Source organism: Pleurodeles waltl, chromosome 3_1 (assembly GCF_031143425.1).
Source record: "Pleurodeles waltl isolate 20211129_DDA chromosome 3_1, aPleWal1.hap1.20221129, whole genome shotgun sequence".
Lineage (NCBI taxonomy): Eukaryota > Metazoa > Chordata > Amphibia > Caudata > Salamandridae > Pleurodeles > Pleurodeles waltl.
The window spans coordinates 5,297,195-5,322,802 of record NC_090440.1 but is presented as its reverse complement, the minus strand read 5'-3'; the positions used below and the strand labels follow the sequence as shown (position 1 = coordinate 5,322,802).

Here is a 25,608-nt window from a genome sequence, read left to right as displayed (position 1 = left end):
ATATATATAATAAACAGTAGGAGGCATAAAAGGTTAGAAAACAGTGTAAAATAGCAATAAGCAATAGTGGCCCTAGGGGGAGCCCACCATATACCAAGAAAGTAGAATGCAAACACAGGGCCCCCACCTAGGTAAGTAAATCGTGTAGAGGGGAGCTGGGAGTACTAGGAAACCACACAGGTAAGTAATGCAGTACCCCCAGCTACCAGGAATGAAGGAGTAAAACACTGGATTTCCCTGAAACCACCCCAAAGGATGAAAAGAAGACACCCAGAACAGACTGCAAGAAACCGACAATGGATTACCAAAGAAAGAGACCTGTGGAGAGAGGGGACCAAGTCCAGAAGTGCCTGTGGAGTCCAGGAGGAGTAGGAGATACTACCCACCCAGGGGTACTTATTGAAGTTGGTCGACGAAGAAGAAAGACAGGTCAACACTGCAGCCCAGAAGCTGGAGAAGAGTTCCTGATGAGTGCAAATGGTGTCCCACGCTAGAAGCTGGATTGCAGAGGGGTGTTGGTGAAGGATTTCCACCCACAAGCCTTGGCAAACTCACGTTTGGAGGAAAAGAGGTGCTGCTGAGGACCAGCAAGGTCTAGGAGGACTCTACCCGGTAGGGGGAGTCACAGGGGACCCTCCGCGTCACAGAAGGCCTACAGGAGCAAAGGCAGCACCCACAGGTGCCCCACAGGACAGGGACACAGAAGTCGCTGAAGCAGCCCACGCAGCACCACAGAAGTTGCTCCCACCTCGCCGGAGGACCACGCAGAGGCCCAGGAGTTGCAGGAGGGAGTGCTGGGGCCTGGAGTTACACGTTGCCTGAAGTTCCCCTTGGAGGTGAAGCAACCAAGCCTTGGCAGCTGCAAAGGACAGGGTGCACGGGGGTACTGTCATGCGGGGAGTGGAAAAGACTTACCACCACCAAAGTGCAACAGCTCATAAAGAGGACCAAGGGGACCACCTCCCGTGATGCAGGATCCACGCAACTCAGGATGAGGGGAGACCCATGCAGCCAGTCGTCGTTGCAGACTGGTACCTGCAGATGCAGGGGAGTGATGCCTTCATCCCACGGGAGATTCCTTCTTCTTGTGCAGGCTGAAGAGTTGCAGTCTTCTGCGGATGCACGGCTGGGAAAATGTTGCAAAGCTGGCAGGAGCCAGAAAAGCAGAGTTGCAGAAGAGTCTTCTTCCACGTTAGCAGCGATGACGGTTCCTGGAGGGTCCAGATGCAGTTCTGATAGCCAGAAGTCAAAGTGGAGGTTGCAGAGGAATCCTGCTGGAGTCTTGCAAGCCGAATCTGAGGACCCACCTCAGAGGAAGTGTGAGAAGGTAGCCTCTTTCTAGCCTTGTTACCCCCACTTTTGGCCTGTTTGTGAGTGTATGTCAGGGTGTTTGTCACTGTTTTCACTGTCTCACTGGGATCCTGATAGCCAGGCCTCAGTGCTCATAGTGAAAACACCATGTTTTCAGTATGGTTGTTATGTGTCACTGGGGTCCTGCTGGTCAGGACCCCAGTGCTCATAGGTTTGTGGCCTATATGTATGTGTCACTGGGACCCTGTCACACAGGGCCCCAGTGCTCATAGGTGTGCATGTATATGTTCCCTGTGTGGTGCCTAACTGTCTCACTGAGGCTCTGCTAACCAGAACCTCAGTGGTTATGCTCTCTCATTACTTCTAAATTGTCACTAACAGGCTAGTGACCAATTTTACCAATTTACATTGGCTTACTGGAACACCCTTATAATTCCCTAGTATATGGTACTGAGGTACCCAGGGTATTGGGGTTCCAGGAGATCCCTATGGGCTGCAGCATTTCTTTTGCCACCCATAGGGAGCTCTGACAATTCTTACACAGGCCTGCCACTGCAGCCTGAGTGAAATAACGTCCATGTTATGTCACAGCCATTTTACACTGCACTTAAGTAACTTATAAGTCACCTATATGTCTAACCTTTACCTGGTAAAGGTTAGGTGCAAAGTTACTTAGTGTGAGGGCACCCTGGCACTAGCCAAGGTGCCCCCACATTGTTCAGAGCCAATTCACTGAAATTTGTGAGTGCGAGGACACCATTACACGCGTGCACTACATATAGGTCACTACCTATATGTAGCTTCACCATGGTAACTCCGAATATGGCCATGTAACATGTCTATGATCATGGAATTGCCCCCTCTATGCCATCCTGGCATTGTTGGTACAATTCCATGATCCCAGTGGCCTGTAGCACAGACCCTGGTACTGCCAGACTGCCCTTCCTGGGGTTTCACTGCAGCTGCTGCTGCTGCCAACCCCTCAGACAGGCAGCTGCCCTCCTGGGGTCCAGCCAGGCCTGGCCCAGGATGGCAGAACAAAGAACTTCCTCTGAGAGAGGGTGTGACACCCTCTCCCTTTGGAAAATGGTGTGAAGGCAGGGGAGGAGTAGCCTCCCCCAGCCTCTGGAAATGCTTTGTTGGGCACAGATGTGCCCAATTCTGCATAAGCCAGTCTACACCGGTTCAGGGACCCCTTAGCCCCTGCTCTGGCGCGAAACTGGACAAAGGAAAGGGGAGTGACCACTCCCCTGACCTGCACCTCCCCTGGGAGGTGTCCAGAGCTCCTCCAGTGTGCTCCAGACCTCTGCCATCTTGGAAACAGAGGTGCTGCTGGCACACTGGACTGCTCTGAGTGGCCAGTGCCACCAGGTGACGTCAGAGACTCCTGCTGATAGGCTCCTTCAGGTGTTAGTAGCCTTTCCTCTCTCCTAGGTAGCCAAACCCTCTTTTTCTGGCTATTTAGGGTCTCTGTCTCTGGGGAAACTTTAGATAACGAATGCATGAGCTCAGCCGAGTTCCTCTGCATCTCCCTCTTCACCTTCTGATAAGGAATCGACCGCTGACCGCGCTGGAAGCCTGCAAACCTGCAACATAGTAGCAAAGACGACTACTGCAACTCTGTAACGCTGATCCTGCCGCCTTCTCGACTGTTTTCCTGCTTGTGCATGCTGTGGGGGTAGTCTGCCTCCTCTCTGCACCAGAAGCTCCGAAGAAATCTCCCGTGGGTCGACGGAATCTTCCCCCTGCAACCGCAGGCACCAAAAAGCTGCATTACCGGTCCCTTGGGTCTCCTCTCAGCACGACGAGCGAGGTCCCTCGAATCCAGCGACACCGTCCAAGTGACCCCCACAGTCCAGTGACTCTTCAGCCCAAGTTTGGTGGAGGTAAGTCCTTACCTCACCTCGCTGGGCTGCATTGCTGGGAACCGCGACTTTGCAAGCTACTCCGGCCCCTGTGCACTTCCGGCGGAAATCCTTCGTGCACAGCCAAGCCTGGGTCCACGGCTCTCTAACCTGCATTGCACGACTTTCTAAGTTGGTCTCCGGCGACGTGGGACTCCTTTGTGCAACTTCGGCGAGCACCGTTTCACGCATCCTCGTAGTGCCTGTTTCTGGCACTTCTCCGGGTGCTACCTGCTTCAGTGAGGGCTCTTTGTCTTGCTCGACGTCCCCTCTCTCTGCAGGTCCAATTTGCGACCTCCTGGTCCCTCCTGGGCCCCAGCAGCGTCCAAAAACGCCAAACGCACGATTTGCGTGTAGCAAGGCTTGTTGGCGTCCATCCGGCGGGAAAACACTTCTGCACGACTCTCCAAGGCGTGGGGGATCCATCCTCCAAAGGGGAAGTCTCTAGCCCTTGTCGTTCCTGCAGTATTCACAGTTCTTCAGCCTAGTAAGAGCTTCTTTGCACCAACCGCTGGCATTTCTTGGGCAGCTGCCCATCTCCGAGTTGCTTGTGACTTTTGGACTTGGTCCCCTTGTTCCACAGGTACCCTCAGTCAGGAATCCATCGTTGTTGCATTGCTGACTTGTGTTTTCCTTGCATTTTCCCTCTAACACGACTATTTTGTCCTTAGGGGAACTTTGGTGCACTTTGCACTCACTTTTCAGGGTCTTGGGGAGGGTTATTTTTCTAACTCTCACTATTTTCTAATAGTCCCAGCGACCCTCTACAAGGTCACATAGGTTTGGGGTCCATTCGTGGTTCACATTCCACTTTTGGAGTATATGGTTTGTGTTGCCCCTACCCCTATGTTTCCCCATTGCATCCTATTGTAACTATACATTGTTTGCACTGCTTTCTAAGACTATACTGCATATTTTTGCTATTGTGTATATATATCTTGTGTATATTTCCTATCCTCTCACTGAGGGTACACTCTAAGATACTTTGGCATATTGTCATAAAAATAAAGTACCTTTATTTTTAGTATAACTGTGTATTGTGTTTTCTTATGATATTGTGCATATGACACTAAGTGGTACTGTAGTAGCTTCACACGTCTCCTAGTTCAGCCTAAGCTGCTCTGCTAAGCTACCATTATCTATCAGCCTAAGCTGCTAGACACCCTATACACTAATAAGGGATAACTGGGCCTGGTGCAAGGTGCAAGTACCCCTTGGTACTCACTACAAGCCAGTCCAGCCTCCTACAGGAAGACCCTACATAGTCCAAAGAGGGGGCTTGGTCACCTAACGAGGTAACTACCTATCAGAGGGTGCCTCTGACATCACCTACCTGGCCTGGCCACTCAGATGCTCCCAGAACTCCCTGCAAACCTTGGAATCAAGATGGCAGAACCCAGAGACCCCCTGGAGGAGCTCTGAGCACCACCCCTGCGGTGTTGGTGGACAGGGGAGTGGTCACTCCCCTTTCCATTGTCCAGGTTCGCACCAGAGCAGGGCCTGGGGGGTCACTGAACCGGTGTGGACTGGTTTATGCACAGACAGCACCAAATGTACTCTTCAAGGCAAAACCAGTGGCTGGGGGAGGCTACCCCTCTCAAGCCAGTCACCCATATTTCCAAAGGGAAAGGGTGTTACCTCCCTCTCCCAAAGGAAATCTTTTGTTCTGCCTTAATGGGCTTGATCAGATCGAGCACCTGGGCTGCCCGGAAAAACCGGTAAGACTTGTGGTAGCAATGCTGGGGGTCCTCTAAGGAGCCCCAAGGGTGCATGGAATCATACTTCCAATACTTGCAACAGTATTGAGGTATGATTCCGACATGTTTGATACCAAACATGCCTAGGTTCGGAGTTACCATTATGGAGGTGGACTTAGGTAGTGACCTAATTCCAGTACTCGCGTAAAATGACGTTCCCTTACTCACGAAGTCCAGGAAAATGGAACTGGAGTTCGTGGGGGGCACCTCTGCCTTCGGGGCTGAGAGGACCTACTCTAGGGGTGACGTGCAGTGACCTGTAGGGAAAGGGTGCATGCACCCGTTTCACGCAGGCTGCAATGGCAGGCCTGCAGAACCCTTTGCATGGGCTCCCTATGGGTGGCAGAATAACTGCTGCATCCCCTAGGGATCCCCTGAAACTCCAATGCTAGGTACCACATACTAGGGACTTACATGGGGGGACTGGTATGCCAATTGTGGGAAGAAAAAGTTACCAGCAACCAAATTAAGAGGAGATAGCATAATCACTGGGGTCGTGGTCAGCAGGATCCAAGTGAACGTAGTCAAACACACTGACAAACAGGCCAAAAGTGGGGGTTACCAAACTAGAAAGAGGCTACTTTGCTAGACCAATGCCCGGGGTACTTGGGTACCCTATACTACGGACTTGCATGGGGGCACCAGTATGCCAAATGTGGGGTGGAAGTAGTTTAAGGAACCAAGTTTGAAGGGAGAGAGCATAATCACTGGGGTCCTAGTTAGGATCCCAGTGAGCACAGTCAAAACACTGACAACAGGCAGAAAAGGGGGTAACCATGCCAAGAAAGAGGGTACTTTCCTACAAGGGGACTCCATTGAATGGTACAATTCTCATAATGGTGTATGAGGGAACTCCATTGAATGGTATGATTCTCACAATGGTGTATGAGGTAACTCCACTGACTGGTACGATTCTCACAATGGTGTATGAGGGAACTCCACTGAATGGTACAATTATCACAATGGCGTATGAGGGGACTCCATTGAATGGTACGATTCTCACAATTGTGTATGAGGGAACTCCATTGAATGGTACGATTCTCTTGATGCTGTGTGAAGGGACTCCAATGAATGGTACGATTTTTGCAGTGGTGTATGAGGAGACTCCGTTTAACGGTACGATTCTTACGATGGTGCACGAGAAGACTCAGTTGAATGGTACGGTTCTCTCGATCGTGTATGAGGGCACTCCATTGAATGGTACGATTCTTACGATGGTGTATGAGGAAACTCCGTTTAATGGTACGATTCGTACGATGGTGCACGAGAAGACTCAGTTGAAAGGTACAATTCTCTCGATGGTGTATGAGGGCACTCCATTGAATGGTACAATTCTTACGATGGTGTATGAGGAAACTCCGTTTAATGGTACAATTCGTACGATGGTGCACAAGAAGACTCAGTTGAAAGGTACGATTCTCTCGATGGTGTATGAGGATACTCAGTTTAATGGTACGATTCTTACGATGGTGCACGAGAAGACTCAGTTTAATGGTATGATTCTCTTGATGGTGTATGAGGGGACCCCATTGAATGACACGGGTGGCGATCACACTCCTTTTCGTTACAAAGCACATCAGATAAGTTATCTTAAAAGAGCTGAATAATACTTCATTATTTTCGTTTCTCTCCTGCTGCAGCTTGTGGAAACGGAGAATGTTCGAGGAGTTATCACCATGAACGAAGAATATGAGACTCGCCTGTTCTGCTACACAGCTGAGGTGAGTGCCATACATACCAACACACCCATTCAGCATTGACTTGTGTCCCCTGCCCCCAACACAACCCCACTCTGCGAACTTGGGCTCCTATATCTGTGCCATGCCTTCCCTCTCTCTGGCCTTCAGGTGTCGCTACACGGTCCTGCATCTGCCCCCCATTCCAGCTTCCCCGTGCCGTTGCATGCTTCTATCTGTGCAGTAGTCGTCAAGCAAGCTTTCATGCTATCACATGCTTTCCTTAGTGTGATTGTAATGCGGGCACCTCTTCCTGCCATCACACGTATCTCTTAGCATGATAGCTATGAAACAGTATATAGTGAATCGTTGCAAAAAAGGGGAATTTGATGTGGCCATTGTGGTTACAGAATGCCTCCGAGGCAAATGTGAGTGTGTGGTTGAGGTTGAGGTTTGGGACCTGAATGTCCCTGTCTTTAGTGCCCGACTGCATGCAAAACTGGCAACAGGCTAATCCACCTGTATGTAGAGGCCTAGGCCCTCTCTGTGGTAATGCGCTACGTATTGTATGCATGTGCTGCTTGTATAGTGCATACGTATCTAGCCTAACAGTAGGTAAGCTCTGTACAATGTCAAAGACAAGTATAGAGTCGAGTGATAAGAGTTTGTTGGTTTGTGAGTGGTTAACACGTAGTGCTCTTTAGAAAGGTGCATCTTCAGCTTTTATCCAAATTGAAGCAGTGTTTTGGTTGTCCTGATGGAAATAGAGGTGTTGTTCGATAACCTGGGTGCAGAGATGGAAACATCCTGTTGCCTTGTTTTTTAATTTTTACACTTCTTGGTCTGCAGTCTGGTGGTTTCCTGGCTGCAGGTGTTTCGAGAACCACCAGCGAGGGTGTGCTTGTCTGGAGTCTGGTGGTGTCCTGGCAGCAGGTGTTTCGAGAACCACAAGCGAGGGTGTGCTTGTCTGGAGTCTGGTGGTGTCCTGGCAGCAGGTGTTTCGAGAACCACAAGCGAGGGTGTGCTTGTCTGGAGTCTGGTGGTGTCCTGGCCACAGGTGTTTCAAGAATCACCAATGATGGTGTGCTTGTCTGCAGTCCGGCGGTGTCCTGGCCGCAGGTGCTTCGAGACCTACCAGCGACGGTGAGATTGTCTGTAAGATAAGCAATCGTGCTGCTCTAGGTGGCTTTGTAAATGATGCATCTGGTTTGAAAATGTGTAGGCTGGCAGGGGGAGCCAATGGAAGCCTGCAAGGATGGGAGTGATTTGTTCATATTTCGTCAGGCCCGGATGAGACATGGTCTGCCATGAAAGATTCTGTTTAGGGGTGCCGGTGTGGAGTCTGAGAGGCCATAGAGTATGATGTTACTATCATCCAAATGCAAGAGTACAAGGGCACGATCAGCAGTTCTGAAATTGTCTTCTGAAATAATTTCACTGTCTTTAGAAGAGAGGGTTTGTACCAGGCTGTCTGTTTTTTGGCAAGGTGTCCTTCAGAGACTGGTAGTCATGCAGGAGATGGTTAGTATTAATGTGATTTTGGAGTTGAACCAGGTAGAGGGAGAGCTTTTTGTCAGAGTAAGATTGAGCACTAAAGCAGTACTTTAGGAAGTACCTTCTTTTTCATCCTTTTGTGCCTGCCCCCTCCCATCCTGTTCTTATCCTCCTCCTCTGCTCTTTCTCTGCTTGCATGCTGCAGGAGTGGCAGGCTCTTGGTGTGGAACAGCTGCGTCTAAGCACTGTGGATCTGACTGGTGTCCCCACTCAGGAGCATCTGCAGAAGGGAGTGAAGTTTGCATTGAAACACCAGGAGCTCGGCCACAGCGTTTACATTCACTGCAAGGCTGGGCGCTCGCGCAGTGCCACCATGGCAGCAGCGTATCTAATACAGGTAAGATATTCTGCACCCTCTGGCTGCTTATATTTGGGGCTTGTTGTCAGAATGTTTTGGCATTTTCATGTGTGTAATGCTGTAAGGACCAACCGGGTAGGCTTGGACACCCTCTACACTAAGCCGTGTCCCTGTGGACACAATTGCCGGATCATTCTTGGGTCGTGGGGTTGAGTTGATTTGGGGATAAATGATCGGACATAAGGAGCTATGCCAAGAGAGAGTGAATTATTGTCACCCAGCTCCCTTGTCCTCATGTAGGGAAGTACCATCTTGCCTGGCATGTTACCCCCGTTTTTACTTGTGTATCAGTTTGTTTTTGCCCGTGTCACTGGGATCCTGCTAGCCAGGACCCCAGTGCCCATAGTTTGTGGCCTGAATGTGTTCCCTGTGTGGTGCCTAACTGTGTCACTGAGGCTCTGCTAACCAGAACCTCAGTGCTTATGCTCTCTCTCCTTTTAAAATTGTCACTGCAGGCTAGTGACCACTTTCACCAATTCTCATTGGCACACTGGTACACCCATATAATTCCCTAGTATATGGTACCTAGGTACCCAGGGTATTGGGGTCCCAGGAGATCCTTATGGGCTGCAGCATTTCTTTTGCCACCCATAGGGAGCTCAGACAATTCTGACACAGGACTGCCACTGCAGCCTGAGTGAAATAACGTCCACGTTATTTCATAGCCATTTTTCACTGCACTTAAGTAACTTTTAAAACACCTATATGTCTAGCCTTCACTTAGTGAAGGTTAGGTGCAAAGTTACTAAGTGTGAGGGCACCCTGGCACTAGCCAAGTTGCCCCCACATAGTTCAGGGCAATTTCCCCGGATTTTGTGAGTGCGGGGACACCATTACACGCGTGAACTAAATAGGTCAATACCTATGTGTAGCTTCACAATGGTAACTCAGAACATGGCCATGTAACATGTCTAAGATCATGGAATTGTCCCCCCAAGCCCAGTGTGTCCCAGACCTCTGTGATCTTGAATGCAGAGGTGTGAGGGCACAATGGGGACCTCTGAGTGGCCAGTGCCAGCAGGTGACATCAGAGACCCCTCCCGATAGGCTCTTACCTGGTTATGTAGCCGATCCTCCTTTCGGGGCTATTTAGGGTCTCTCCTGTGGGTTTCTCTTCAGATATCGAATGCAAGCGCTCACCAGAGTTCCTCTGCATCTCTCTCTTCGACTTCTGCCAAGGATTGACCGCTGACTGCTCCAGGACGCCTGCAAAACCGCAACAAAGTAGCAAGACGACTACCAGCAACATTGTAGTGCCTAATCCTGCCGGCTTTCTCAACTGTTTCCTGGTGGTGCATGCTCTGAGGGCTGTCTGCCTTCACCCTGCACTGAAAGCCAAGAAGAAATCTTCCGCGGGTCGACGGAATCTTCTCCCTGCTAACGCAGGCACCAAATTTCTGCATCACCGGTCCTCTGGGTCCCCTCTCATCTTTACGAGCATGGTCCCTGGAACACGGGAGCTGGATCCAAGTGACCCCGACAGTCCAGTGGTCCTTCTGTTCAAATTTGGTGGAGGTAAGTCCTTGCCTTCCCACGCCAGACAGTAATCCTGTGTACTGCGTGATCTGCAGCTGCTAGGGCTTCTGTGCACTTTTGCAAGGATTCCTTCGTGCACAGCACAGCCCTGGTACCCAGCACTCCGTCCTGCATTGCCCAACTAGCTGAGTTGACCACCGGCTTCGTGGGACCCTCTTTTGTTGTGTTGAGACGACCGCCGTGCTCAGATTTCTTGAACGCCTGTACAAGTGCTTCTGCGGGTGCTGCCTGCTTCCGTTGCTGAGGGCCCCCTCTGTCTCCTCCTCCAAGGGGCGACCTCCGGGTCCTTCCTGGGCCCGGGCAGCACCCATTATCTTCAACCGCGACTCTTGCAGCTAGCAAGGCTTGTTTGCGGTCTTCCTGCATGGAAACAACTCTGCATCCTCCAGCACGCCGTGGGACATCTTCTAACCAAAGGAGAAGTTCCTGGCACCTTCCGTTGTTGCAGAATCTTCGGCTTCTTCCACCCGTAGGCAGCCCTTTTGCACCTTCATCTTGGACTTGGTTCCCTTCCTTTACAGGTCCTCAGGTCCAGGAATCCATCTTCAGGGCTCTGCAGGCAGTTGTTGTCTTTGCAGAATCCCCTATCTCAACTTTACTGTCTTTCTGCAGTAGTAGGATAACTTTACTCCTACTTTTCAGGGTCTTGGGGTGGGGTATCTTGGACACCCTTAGTGTTTTCTTACACTCCCAGCGACCCTCTACACACTACACTAGGCCTGGGGTCCATTCGTGGTTTGCATTCCACTTTTGGAGTATATGGTTTGTGTTGCCCCTAGGCCTATTGTCTCCTATTGCATTCTATTGTGTCCTACAGTGTTTGCACAACGCTTCTATCTGTTTACTTACCTGATTTTGGTTTGTGTGTATATTTTGTGTATTTTACTTACCTCCTAAGGGAATATATCCTAAGAGATACTTTTGGCATATTGTCACTAATATAAAGTACCTTTATTTTTTAATAACTCTGTGTATTGTGTTTCTTATGATATAGTGCTATATGATATAAGTGGTATAGTAGGAGCTTTGCATGTCACCTAGTCCAGCCTAAGCTGCTCTGCTATAGCTACCTCTATCAGCCTAAGCTGCTAGAACACTACTAATCTACTAATAAGGGATAACTGGACCTGGCACAAGGTGTAAGTACCATCAGGCACCCACTATAAGCCAGGCCAGCCCCCTACACCTCATAAATAGTTGCTCAATCATCTGGTACACTTATCTGGCCAAAGTACCTTGTGATATGAAAGCCAGACTCCTCAACTTGAGGGGGGTCTCCTCACATGCACCCACTGCAGACCTAGTGAAAACATGAAAAGAACATACTGGACACACTAAATAGGAACAGCATATCCGGGCTGGGCATTCAGAATCTAGATCCAAACATCCATATCTTAGTTGAGGATTCACAGGTTTAGATGTAGTCCAGGGTCAAAATCCTTTAATCATTGTTATTTAAAAATGTCAAGCACCCTTAGAGACGTATCTGAGCACTGTGACGCCATTTCAGTTCAAGCAGGAATAACAAAAACAGTACTGAATCCTAAGTAACCAAGAAAACAACTAGAATAAGGATAGAGATACAATCCATGTGCACGCCTCGCCTAGAGAGTGATGCAGAACAGATGTGAAACGTTTTCAGTGTTTTGAGTTCTCTTATTACAGAAGGCGGAAACAGTGGCAGGCTTTGGGCTGGTTATGCTGCCCGGATGGTAGAAAACAACAAAAAGTACTAGTTGTAGGAACCCACAACTAGTGATGCATTGGCACTCATCCACTGTGGGATATAGGATCCAGTAGGTGACCAGTGACAGCCAGGAATGGGATATCAGTGGAATTAAGAGTGTTAGACAAGTGACAGATGAGAAGGACCTGATAAAATGTCATCACACAGCATAGAACCCAGACCTATGCACTATTATCAGTGTAGAAGTAGCCATCTATGAGCACAGAACTACAGCATCACGTGCAGCTCGCAACTAACCAAAAGAGCAGTCACCTTAGTGCAAAGACACCAAGTGAAATAGTCAAAGGTACTGTAAACCAAGATGCAGGAATACTGCAGAAGTAACCAAGCTCATATGTACACAACTGGAGAGAAGGCAGTATAAAGCCTGGCCATGCCTGCACGTCACATTATAACGCCACTGAGAATGCCTGGTTGCCTGGCATTCTTGGTGATATTATGCACCCAAGCTCATGCCGGCTGTTGCACAGGCTTTCGTCCACGGACAAGTAAATATCAAAGAGATGAGTCGTACATACAGTAGCATTGGGTATAACGGAGAGCTAAACCATGCGAACAGTAACATTGGTACACAAAACCCTCCTATCTCTGACACTGGGCACACCACTGTTCCAGCTAGGGCCTCTGTACACCTTCTCAATCTTTTATGCCCCCCACCGACCTCTGGCTCTCTAGATCACTCTTAAGAAGCAGTGACATCTTAGGTTGCGCTAACACCCTCATACTCTGTGGGCGCCTTTGCAGTGTTGTGCACTGCCATCGGTTACCTTTGGCGTTTGCAGAATTATGTTAGCAGTGGAATCACTACACTATTACCCCACACAGCCAGCATATTCTTCCTTGCATTGCCCTAAGTGCAGTCCATCTCCGTACCCCAACCGCTGTCACCTGGAAGTACTCCTTTGCTGCAGTCCCTATCCAGGGCAGCTCCTCTGTAGTCAGTCTCAGCACTGGTTTATCCAAGGACTCCCTCTTCTGCAGTTCTTCCCAGTGGTGCCTCCATCGCAGCTTCAGCAAGCACATCTCTCATGTCTTCCATCTTTTGGCGTCCAATTGTATTTCCTACTAGTGTTGTTTTCACTGCAGCCTCTTCTCATGCCACACCTCCGTTGGATTCCCCCATCCCTACCTTGCAGTACATCCACTGCATTCTGTCTTTGCAGTGCTTGCATTTCGGTCCCTTCTGACATTCGGTCTTTGCAGTGCTTGCGTTTCGGTCCCTTCTGACATTCGGTCTTTGCAGTGCTTGCATTTCGGTCCCTTCTGGCATTTGGTCTTTGCAGTGCTTGCGTTTCGGTCCCTTCTGGCATTCGGTCTTTGCAGTGCTTGCATTTCGGTCCCTTCTGGCATTCGGTCTTTGCAGTGCTTGCGTTCGGTCCCTTCTGGCATTCGGTCTTTGCAGTGCTTGCATTTCGGTCCCTTCTGGCATTTGGTCTTTGCAGTGCTTGCGTTTCGGTCCCTTCTGGCATTCGGTCTTTGCAGTGCTTGCATTTCGGTCCCTTCTGGCATTCGGTCTTTGCAGTGCTTGCATTCGGTCCCTTCTGGCATTCGGTCTTTGCAGTGCTTGCGTTTCGGTCCCTTCTGGCATTCGGTCTTTGCAGTGCTTGCGTTTCGGTCCCTTCTGGCATTCGGTCTTTGCAGTGCTTGCATTTCGGTCTCCCCCCAGTGGGTATCTTCACCTAATGCAGTCTGTCGTCAGAGTGCCTTTGCTGCCTTCAGTCCCAGTGGGGTTTATACATAGGTTTCTGCAAGTAACACATCCAGCCAATGCAGGTTCTCTTTACAGGACTTTCAAAGCAGTCTGCTTCAACTTTACGTCCACTGTAGTCTTTCCCTCCCCTTCCCTACACTGCAGTCCATCGCCACAGTATCTCTAGTGTAGTTGTCAGCTGTACTTCCACTGCAGCCCTTTCCTACACTGCAGCCCTTCCCTACACTGCAGTCCATCTCCACAGTATCTCTAGTGTAGTCCATCTCCACTGTACTGCCACTGAAGCCTTTCCCTACACTGCAGTCCATCTCCACAGTGTCTCTAGTGTAGGCCATTTCAGCTGTACTTCCACTGCAGCCCATTCCTACACTGCAGCCCTTCCCTACACTGCAGTCCATCTCCACAGTATCTCTAGTGTAGTCCATCTCCACTGTACTGCCACTGAAGCCTTTCCCTACACTGCAGTCCATCTCCACAGTATCTCTAGTATAGTCCATTTCAGCTGTACTTCCACTGCAGCCCTTCCCTACACTGCAGTCCTTCTCTGCAGTATCTCTAGTGTAGTCCATTTCAGCTGTACTTCCACTGCAGCCCTTACCTGCGCTGAAGTCCATCTCTGCAGTGTCTCTAGTGTAGTCCATGTCAGCTGTACTTCTACGAAAGCCGTTCCCTACACTGCAGTCCATCTCCGCAGTTCATGCAGTGTAGTCCATCTCAGCTGTACTTCCACTGCAGCCCTTCCTTACACTGCAGTCCATCTCCGCTGTATCTCTAGTATAGTCCATCTCAGCTGTACTTACACTGCAGTCCTTCCCTGCACTACAGTCCTTTTGCAGCCTCTGCTATGGTCCATCTAAGCTGTACTTCCACTGCAGCCCTTCCCTGCACTGCAGTCCATCTCTGCAGTTCATCTAGTGTAGTCCGTCTCAGCTGTATTTCCACTACAGTCCTTCCTTACATTGCAGTCCATCTCCGCAGTACCTCTACTGTGGTCCATCTCAGCTGTACTTCCAGTGCAGTCTGTCTCCACAGTATCTCCAGTGTAGTCCATCTCAGCTGTGCTTCCACTGCAGTCCTTTCCTGCACTACAGTCCATCCCTGCAGTTAATCTAGTGAAGTCCATATCAGCTGTACCTCCACTGCAGCCCTTCCCTACACTGCAGTCCATTGCTGCGGTACCTCTAGTATGGTCCATCTCAGCTGTACTTCCACTGCAGCCCTTCCCTGCACTGCAGTCAATCTCCACAGTAATGCTAGTGTAGTCCATTTCGGCTTTACTTCCACTGCAGCCCTTCCCTGCACTGCAGTCCTTCTCTGCAGTATCTCTAGTATAGTCCATCTCAGCTGTACTTCCACTGCAGCCCTTCCCTACACTGCACTCCATCACTGCAGTATCTCTGGTATAGTCCATCTCAGCTGTACTTCCACTGCAGCCCTTCTCTGCACTGCAGTCCTTCCCTGCAGTATCTCTAGTATAGTCCATTTCAGCTGTACTTCCACTGCATCCCTTCTCTGCACTGCAGTCCTTCTCTGCAGTATTTCTAGTATAGTCCATCTCAGCTGTATTTCCACTGCAGCCCTTCCCTGCACTGCAGTCAATCTCCACAGTAATGCTAGTGTAGTCCATTTTGGCTTTACTTCCACTGCAGCCCTTCCCTGCACTGCAGTCCTTCTCTGCAGTATCTCTAGCAGAGTCCATCTCAGCTGTACGTCCACTGCAGCCCTTCCCTACACTGCAGTCCATCCCTGCAGTATCTCTAGTATAGTCCATCTCAGCTGTACTTCCACTGCAGCCCTTCTCTGCAGTATCTCTAGTATATTCAATTTCAGCTGTACTTCCACTGCAGCCCTTCTCTGCACGGCAGTCCTTCTATGCAGTATCTCTAGTATAGTCCATCTCAGCTGTATTTCCACTACAGCCCTTCCCTGCACTGCAGTCCTCTGCAGTATCTCTAGTATGGTCCATCTCAGCTGTACTTCCACTGCAGCCCTTCCCTACACTGCAGTCCATCCCTGCAGTATCTCTAGTATAGTCCATCTCAGCTGTACTTCCACTGCAGCCCTTCCCTACACTTCAGTCCATCCCTGCAGTATATCTAGTATAGTCCATCTAAGCTGTACTTCCACTGCAGTCCATCCCTGCAGGATCTCTAGCATAGTCCATCTCAGCTGTACTTCCACTGCAGCCCTTCCCTACACTGCAGTCCATCCCTGCAGTATCTCTAGTATAGTCCATCTCAGCTTTACTTCCACATAAGCCGTTCCCTACACTGCAGTCCTTCTTCACAGTATCTCTAATGTATTCCTCAGCTGTACTTCTGCTGCAGCTCCTTCCTACACTACAGTCCATCTCTACAGCATCTCTAGTGTAGTCCATCTCAGCAGTACTTCCACTGCAGCCCTTGCCTGCACTGCAGTCCTTCTCTGCAGTATCTCTAGTATAGTCCCTCAGCTCTACTTCCACTGAAGCCGTTCCCTACACTGCAGTCCATCTCCGCAGTTCATGTAGTGTAGTCCATCTAAGCTGTACTTCCACTGCAGCCCTTCCCTACACTGCAGTCTCCATCCCTGCAGTATCTCTAGGATAGTCCATTTCAGCTGTACTTCCACTGCAGCCCTTCCCTACACTGCAGTCCATCCCTGCAGTATCTCTAGTATAGTCCATTTCAGCTGTACTTCCACTGCAGTCCTTCTCTGTAGTATCTCTAGTATAGTCCATTTCAGCTGTACTTCCACTGCAGCCCTTCCCTACACTGCAGTCCAACCCTGCAGTATCTCTAGTATAGTCCATTTCAGCTATACTTCCACTGCAGTCCTTCTCTGTAGTATCTATAGTATAGTCCATTTCAGCTGTACTTCCACTGCAGCCCTTAGCTGTGCTGCAGTCCATCTCTGCAGTGTCTCTAGTGTAGTCCATCTCAGCAGTACTTCCACTGCAGCCCTTGCCTGCACTGCAGTCCTTCTCTGCAGTATCTCTAGTATAGTCCCTCAGCTCTACTTCCACTGAAGCCGTTCCCTACACTGCAGTCCATCTCCGCAGTTCATGTAGTGTAGTCCATCTCAGCTGTACTTACACTGCAGTCCTTCCACAGACTCTGGTATGGTCCATCTAAGCTGTACTTCCACTGCAGCCCTTCCCTACACTGCAGTCTCCATCCCTGCAGTATCTCTAGGATAGTCCATTTCAGCTGTACTTCCACTGCAGTCCTTCTCTGTAGTATCTCTAGTATAGTCCATTTCAGCTGTACTTCCACTGCAGCCCTTCCCTACACTGCAGTTCATCCCTGCAGTATCTCTACTATAGTCCATTTCAGCTGTACTTCCACTGCAGCCCTTAGCTGCGCTGCAGTCCATCTCTGCAGTGTCTCTAGTGTAGTCCATGTCAGCTGTACTTCTACGGAAGACATTCCCTACACTGCAGTCCATCTCCACAGTTCATGTAGTGTAGTCCATCTCAGCTGTACTTACACTGCAGCCCTTCCTTACACTGCAGTCCATCTCCGCTGTATCTCTAGTATAGTCCATCTCAGCTGTACTTACACTGCAGTCCTTCCTGCACTACAGTCCTTTCGCAGCCTCTGCTATGGTCCATCTAAGCTGTACTTCCACTGCAGCCCTTCCCTGCACTGCAGTCCATCTCTGCAGTTCATCTAGTGTAGTCCGTCTCAGCTGTATTTCCACTACAGTCCTTCCTTACATTGCAGTCCATCTCCGCAGTACCCCTACTGTGGTCCATCTCAGCTGTACTTCCAGTGCAGTCCGTCTCCACAGTATCTCCAGTGTAGTCCATCTCAGCTGTACTTCCACTGCAGTCCTTTCCTGCACTACAGTCCATCCCTGCAGTTCATGTAGTGTAGTCCATTTCAGCTCTACTTCCACTGCAGCCCTTCCCTACACTGCAGTCCATCTCCGCAGTACCTCTACTGTGGTCCATCTCAGCTGTACTTCCACTGCAGTCCGTCTCCACAGCATCTGTATTGAGGAATCATCCTGAACAACTAGGTCCTAAACAACTACTTGCCTAAACCACTACTGCTAAACAAATAAAACTTCTCTACAACGAAGTACTGAACAACTACTGTCTAAACAATGATTTTGCCTGAATAACAATTGCCTGAACAATGAATTTTAAGATAAGGTTTTCTTTTTTTATGGTTTATTAGTTGTTTAGAATTTTTATATATATATATGTTCGATGGCATGTGTAGCTGCAGATACACATGCTGTGCACATCCTGCCATCTGGTGTTGGGCTCGGAGTGTTACAAGTTGTTTTTCTTCGAATAAGTCTTTTCGAGTCACGAGACCGAGGGACTCCTCCCATTTCGGCTCCATTGCGCATGGGCGTCGACTCCATCTTAGATTGTTTTTTTTCCGCCATCGGGTTCGGACGTGTTCCTTTTCACTCCGTGTTTCGGGTCGGAAAGTTAGTTAGAATCTCGGAAAAATCGTCGGTATTGTTTGCGTTCGGTATCGGGTTAGTTACAACAGATCGACACAGACTTTTGAAGAGCTCCGGTGGCCCTTCGGGGTTTTTTCGATCCCCCGTCGGGGCCTGGTCGGCCCGGACACGTGTCTCTTCAAGGCTGATGGAACGGACCCCATTCCGCTTCTGCCCAAAATGCCATAACAAGTATCCATATATAGATCAGCATCTGGTCTGTAACTTGTGTTTGTCGCCGGAACACAAGGAAGATACTTGTGAAGCCTGTCGAGCGTTTCGGTCCAGGAAGACACTAAGAGACCGAAGAGCAAGGAGACTGCAAATGGCGTCGGCGCCGACAGGACAAGAGCGTTTCGAGGAGGAGGAAGAAACATTCTCCATCCAGGAATCGGACTCCGATGAGATCGATCCCGAAGAAACGCCGAAAACCGTGAGTAAGACGTCGAAACACAAAACTCACGAAAAAACCACTAAAGCCCAGGGGACGCCACCGCCAACAGGCCATGGCTTAACCCGAAAAATAGGTGACCGATCATCGGCACCGAAAAAGGGCACACTGGGGGCAAAGTCATCCGACTCCGGTTGAGATACCGCCACACAGCAATCTTGGGCTCGAGATAGTGGCTCCGAGCAGGTTCGGCACCAAGATAGCGGCACCGAAATGGGTCGGCACCAAGAGACCACGACGCCGAAAGTAAAGAAGGTTTCGTCGGAACCGAAAAAAGCAGCTGAAAAGGTTTCGATACCGAAAACAAGTTCCTACATTGAGGAAGAAGGACTGTCCACACAAATGAAGACACATAGATTTGGACAGGAATTGGAAACAATAGAGCCAGACTATACACAAAGAAGGCTCCATATCCAAAAAGAAACAGGGAAGATCAGTACTCTCCCTCCGATTAAAATGAAACGCAAACTTGCCTTTCAGAAAAAAGACAAGCAGCCACAGGCAAAGGTGGCTAAACAAGTAACCCCGCCACCATCTCCACAATGCTCTCCGCAACCATCACCGGTAGCCACTCCACCAATGATGCAATCCCCAACTCATACAGGAATGAGTCAAGATGACCCTGACGCATGGGACCTTTATGACGCACCAGTGTCAGATAATAGTCCTGAATGTTATCCAGCTACACCGTCGCCACCAGAGGATAGTACAGCCTACGCACAGGTGGTGTCGAGAGCAGCGGCATTTCATAATGTCAGCCTGCATGCTGAGCCCATTGAAGACAACTTTCTTTTTAACACACTGTCGTCCACACACAGCCAGTATCAAAGTCTTCCTATGCTACCCGGAATGCTAAAACACTCTAAACAAGTGTTTGAAGAGCCTATAAAAGGAAGGGCCATTACTCCAAGAGTGGAGAAAAAATATAAACCGCCACCAACAGACCCCGTGTACATCACACAACAGCTAACACCGGACTCAGTTGTAGTAGGGGCAGCGCGCAAAAGAGCGAACTCACATACTTCAGGAGATGCACCACCTCCAGATAAAGAAAGTAGAAAATTCGACGCAGCAGGCAAAAGGGTGGCGGCACAGGCAGCAAACCAGTGGCGTATTGCCAATTCACAGGCTTTGTTGGCCAGATACGATAGGGCTCATTGGGACGAAATGCAACACTTTATAGAACATTTGCCCAAGGAGTTCCAAAAGAGAGCGCAGCAGGTAGTAGAAGAAGGCCAGAGTATCTCCAACAATCAGATACGGTCAGCAATGGATGCTGCTGACACAGCTGCTAGAACTGTCAACACAGCAGTAACAATAAGGAGACATGCATGGCTGCGTACATCAGGATTTAAACCAGAAATACAGCAAGCTGTGCTAAATATGCCATTCAACAGACAGCAGTTGTTTGGGCTGGAGGTGGACACTGCGATCGAAAAACTTAAAAAAGACACTGACACGGCCAAAGCCATGAGCGCACTCTACTCCCCACAGGGCAGAGGCACATTTCGAAAAACACAGTTTAGAGGGGGGTTTCGAGGACAAAGCACAGAACCCACAACCTCACAAACAAGACCCACTTACCAGAGCCAGTATCACCAGGGAAGTTTTCGGGGACAATATAGAGGGGGACAGTTCCAAAAGAATAGAGGAAAGTTCCAAAGTCCCAAAACTCCTCAAAACAAGCAGTGACTTCCAAGTCACACATCCCCAACACATAACATCTGTGGGGGGGAGACTAACCAAATTTTACAAACATTGGGAGGAAATAACAACAGACACTTGGGTCCTAGCAATTATCCAGCATGGTTATTGCATAGAATTTCTCAAATTCCCTCCAAACGTCCCACCGAAAACACACAATATGTCAAAACAACATATAGATCTTCTAGGACTAGAGGTTCAGGCATTGCTACTAAAAGAAGCAATAGAATTAGTACCAAAACACCAGAAAGGAACAGGACTTTACTCTCTGTACTTTCTCATACCCAAAAAAGACAAGAGTCTGAGACCTATATTAGATCTCCGAACATTAAATACCTACATCAAATCAGATCACTTTCACATGGTGACATTACAAGATGTAATCCCACTACTCAAACAACAAGACTACATGACAACACTAGACCTAAAGGATGCATATTTCCATATACCGATACATCCTTCACACAGAAAGTACTTAAGGTTTGTATTCCAAGGGATACATTACCAATTCAAGGTGTTGCCATTTGGAATAACAACTGCGCCAAGAGTTTTTACAAAGTGCCTGGCAGTTGTAGCTGCACATATCAGAAGGCAGCAAATACATGTGTTCCCGTACCTAGACGATTGGTTAATCAAAACCAACACGCTAGAAAAGTGTTCCCAACACACAAAGTATGTCATAGAAACCCTCCACAAACTAGGTTTCTCAATCAACTACACAAAGTCACACCTTATACCGTGTCAAACACAGCAATACTTAGGGGCGACAATCAACACAGCAAAAGGGATTGCCACTCCAAGTCCACAAAGGGTTCAGGCATTTCACAATGTAATACAGGCCATGTATCCAAAACAAAAAATACAAGTCAAAATGGTGATGAAACTCCTAGGCATGATGTCCTCATGCATAGCCATTGTCCCAAACGCAAGGTTGCACATGCGGCCCTTACAACAGTGCCTAGCATCACAGTGGTCACAGGCACAGGGTCAACTTCTAGATCTGGTGTTGGTAGACCGCCAAACATACACCTCGCTTCAATGGTGGAACAGTATAAATTTAAACAAAGGGCGGCCTTTCCAAGACCCAGTGCCACAATATGTAATAACGACAGATGCTTCCATGATAGGGTGGGGAGCACACCTCAATCAATACAGCATCCAAGGACAATGGGACACTCACCAAAAACAGTTTCACATAAATCACTTAGAACTATTGGCAGTATTTCTAGCGCTGAAAGCATTTCAACCCATAATAAGCCACAAACACATTCTTGTCAAAACAGACAACATGACAACGATGTATTACCTAAACAAACAGGAAGGGACACACTCAACACAGTTGTGTCTCCTGGCACAAAGAATATGGCATTGGGCGATTCACAACCACATTCGCCTAATAGCACAATTTATTCCAGGAATTCAGAATCAGTTAGCAGACAATCTCTCTCGGGATCACCAACAGATCCACGAATGGGAGATTCACCCCCAAATACTGAATACTTACTTCCAGAGTTGGGGAACACCACAAATAGATCTATTTGCAACAAAGTAAAACGCAAAATGCCAAAACTTCGCATCCAGGTACCCACAAGATCAGTCTCAGGGCAATGCGTTATGGATGAGTTGGTCAGGGATATTTGCTTACGCTTTTCCCCCTCTCCCACTCCTTCCATATCTAGTAAACAAGTTGAGTCAAAACAAACTCAAACTCATACTAATAGCGCCAACATGGCCAAGACAACCTTGGTACACAACACTACTAGACCTTTCAGTAGTGCCTCATGTCAAACTACCAAACATACCAGATCTGTTAACGCAACACAAACAACAGATCAGACACCCAAATCCAGCATCGCTGAATCTAGCAATCTGGCTCCTGAAGTCCTAGAGTTCGGACACTTAGACCTTACACATGAATGTATGGAGGTCATAAAACAAGCTAGGAAACCTACCACTAGACATTGCTATGCAAATAAGTGGAAAAGATTTGTTTATTACTGCCATAATAATCAAATTCAACCCTTACACGCATCTGCCAAAGACATCGTAGGATACTTACTACATTTGCAAAAGTCAAAGCTAGCTTTTTCTTCCATTAAGATACATCTTACAGCAATTTCAGCTTAGCTGCAAATTACGCACTCAACTTCTCTATTTAGGATACCAGTCATAAAAGCATTTATGGAAGGTCTAAAGAGAATTATACCACCAAGAACACCACCAGTTCCTTCATGGAACCTCAACATTGTCTTAACACGACTCATGGGTCCACCTTTTGAGCCCATGCACTCTTGTGAAATGCAATACTTAACATGGAAAGTTGCATTTTTAATTGCCATCACATCTTTAAGAAGAGTGAGATTCAAGCATTTACCATACAAGAACCATTTATTCAAATACACAAGCATAAAGTAGTTCTGCGGACAAATCCTAAACTTTTACCAAAAGTCATATCACCGTTCCACTTAAATCAAACAGTAGAATTACCAGTGTTCTTCCCACAGCCAGACTCTGTAGCTGAAAGAGCACTACATACATTAGACATCAAAAGAGCGTTAATGTACTACATTGACAGAACAAAACTAATTCAAAAAACAAAACAATTATTTATTGCTTTCCAAAAACCTCATACAGGAAATCCAATTTCTAAACAAGGCATTGCTAGATGGATAGTTAAGTGTATTCAAACCTGCTATCTTAAAGCAAAAAGAGAACTGCCTTTTACACCAAAGGCACACTCAACTAGAAAGAAAGGTGCTACCATGGCCTTTCCAGGAAATATTCCAATGACCGAAATATGTAAGGCAGCTACATGGTCTACGCCTCATACATTTATCAAACACTACTGTGTAGATGTGCTAACGGCACAACAAGCCACAGTAGGCCAAGCAGTACTACGAACATTGTTTCAAACAACTTCAACTCCTACAGGCTGAACCACCACTTTTGGGGAGATAACTGCTTACTAGTCTATGCACAGCATGTGTATCTGCAGCTACACATGCCATCGAACGGAAAATGTCACTTACCCAGTGTACATCTGTTCGTGGCATCAGTCGCTGCAGATTCACATGCGCCCACCAGCCTCCCCGGGAGCCTGTAGCCGTTTAGAAGTTGATCTTGAACATCTGTATATTTGTAAATATATTACTTTAAACTACATTATGTACATTACTCCATTGCATGGGCACTATTACTAGCATACACAACTCCTACCTCACCCTCTGTGGGGAAAACAATCTAAGATGGAGTCGACGCCCATGCGCAATGGAGCCGAAAGGGGATGAGTCCCTCGATCTCGTGACTCGAAAAGACTTCTTCGAAGGAAAACAACTTGTAACACTCCGAGCCCAACACCAGATGGCGGGATGTGCAAAGCATGTGAATCTGCAGCGACTCATGCCACGAACAGATGTACACTGGGTAAGTGACATTTTCCATATATATATATATATATATCTATATATCGAAGTGTTACAAGTTGTTTTCCTTCGAACAACTTCCTTCGAAGAAGTCTTTTCGAGTCACGAGATCGAGGGACTCCTCCCATTTCGGCTCCATTGCGCATGGGCGTCAACTCCATCTTAGATTGTTTTCCCCGCAGAGGGTGAGGTAGGAGTTGTGTATTATAGTAATAGTGCCCATGCAATGGAGTGAATATGTATGTACATAATGTAGTTTAAAGTGATATATTTACGAATTTGCAAATGTTCAAGATCAACTTCGAAACGGCTACAGGCTCCCGGGGAGGCGGGTGGGCGCATGTGAATCTGCAGCGACTCATGCCACGAACAGATGTACACTGGGTAAGTGACATTTTCCGTTCTATGGCATGTGTAGCTGTAGATACACATGCTGTGCATAGACTAGTAAGCAGTTATCTCCCCAAAAGCGGTGGTTTAGCCAGTAGGAGTTGAAGTAGTCTGAAACAAAGTTCGTAATACTGCTTGTCCTACTGTGGCTTGTTGTGCTGTTAACACATCCACGCAGTAGTGTTTGGTAAACGTATGAGGCGTAGACCATGTGGCTGCCTTACATATTTCAGTCATTGGAATATTTCCTAGAAAGGCCATGGTAGCACCTTTCTTTCTAGTCGAGTGTGCCTTTGGTGCAATAGGCAGTTCTCTTTTTGCTTTGAGATAGCAAGTTTGAATGCATTTAACTATCCATCTAGCAATGCCTTGTTTGGAAATTGGATTTCCTGCATGAGGTTTTTGGAAAGCAATAAATAATTGTTTTGTTTTCCGAATTTGTTTTGTTCTGTCAGTGTAGTACATTAACGCTCTTTTGATGTCTAATGTATGTAGTGCTCTTTCAGCTACAGAATCTGGCTGTGGAAAGAACACTGGTAATTCTACTGTTTGATTCAAGTGGAACAGTGATATGACTTTTGGTAAAAAATTTAGGATTTGTCTGTAGAACTACTTTATGCTTGTGTATTTGAATAAATGGTTCTTGTATGGTAAATGCTTGAATCTCACTTACTCTTATTAGAGATGTGATGGCAATTAGAAATGCAACTTTCCACGTTAAGTATTGCATTTCACAAGAGTGCATGGGCTCAAAAGGTGGACCCATGAGTCGTGTTAAGACAATGTTGAGGTTCCATGAAGGAACTGGTGGTGTTCTTTGTGGTATAATTCTTTTTAGGCCTTCCATAAACGCTTTTATGACTGGTATCCTAAATAGTGAAGTTGAGTGCGTAATTTGCAGGTAAGCTGAAATTGCGGTAAGATGTATCTTAATGGAAGAAAAAGCTTTGACTTCTGCAAATGTAGTAAGTATTTTAGGATGTGTTTGGCAGATGCGTGTAAGGGTTGAATTTGATTATTATGGCAGTAATAAACAAATCTTTTCCACTTATTTGCATAACAATGTCTAGTGGTAGGTTTCCTAGCTTGTTTTATGACTTCCATACATTTCTGTGTAAGGTCTAAGGGGGTTATTCTAACTTTGGAGGAGGTGTTAATCCGTCCCAAAAGTGACGGAAAAGTGACGGATTTACCACCAGCCGTATTACGAGTCCATTATATCCTATGGAACTCGTAATACGGCTGGTGGTATATCCGTCACTTTACCGTCACTTTTGGGACGGATTAACACTCCTCCAAAGTTAGAATAACCCCCTAAGTGTCCAAACTCTAGGACTTCAGGAGCTAAATTGCTAGATTCAGTGATGCTGGATTTGGGTGTCTGATCTGTTGTTTGTGTTGAGTTAACAGATCTGGTCTGTTTGGTAGTTTGACATGAGGCACTACTGAGAGGTCTAGTAGTGTTGTGTACCAAGGTTGTCTTGCCCAAGTTGGTGCTATTAGTATGAGTCTGAGTTTGTTTTGACTTAACTTGTTTACCAGATATGGAAGGAGTGGGAGAGGGGGAACAGCGTATGCAAATATCCCTGACCAACTCATCCATAACGCATTGCCCTCAGACGGATCTTGTGGGTACCTGGATGCGAA

The 25,608-nt window shown here is 47.7% G+C and overlaps 1 protein-coding gene across 3 annotated transcripts in view; it reads left to right on the top strand.

The window, feature by feature from the left end:
- The window catches only part of PTPMT1 (protein tyrosine phosphatase mitochondrial 1), a 47,354-nt gene that overhangs the window by 7,237 nt on the left and 14,509 nt on the right, over positions 1 to 25,608 (top strand). The window contains exons 2-4 of one of the 3 annotated variants that reach the window (XM_069221611.1): positions 6,613 to 6,693; positions 7,498 to 7,791; positions 8,348 to 8,539. In XM_069221611.1, the coding sequence (XP_069077712.1) occupies positions 6,613 to 6,693; positions 7,498 to 7,791; positions 8,348 to 8,539 (567 nt within the window). The remainder of the gene's footprint in view (positions 1 to 6,612; positions 6,694 to 7,497; positions 7,792 to 8,347; positions 8,540 to 25,608) is intronic. The other 2 variants (XM_069221612.1, XM_069221613.1) reach the window with 2 other exon arrangements.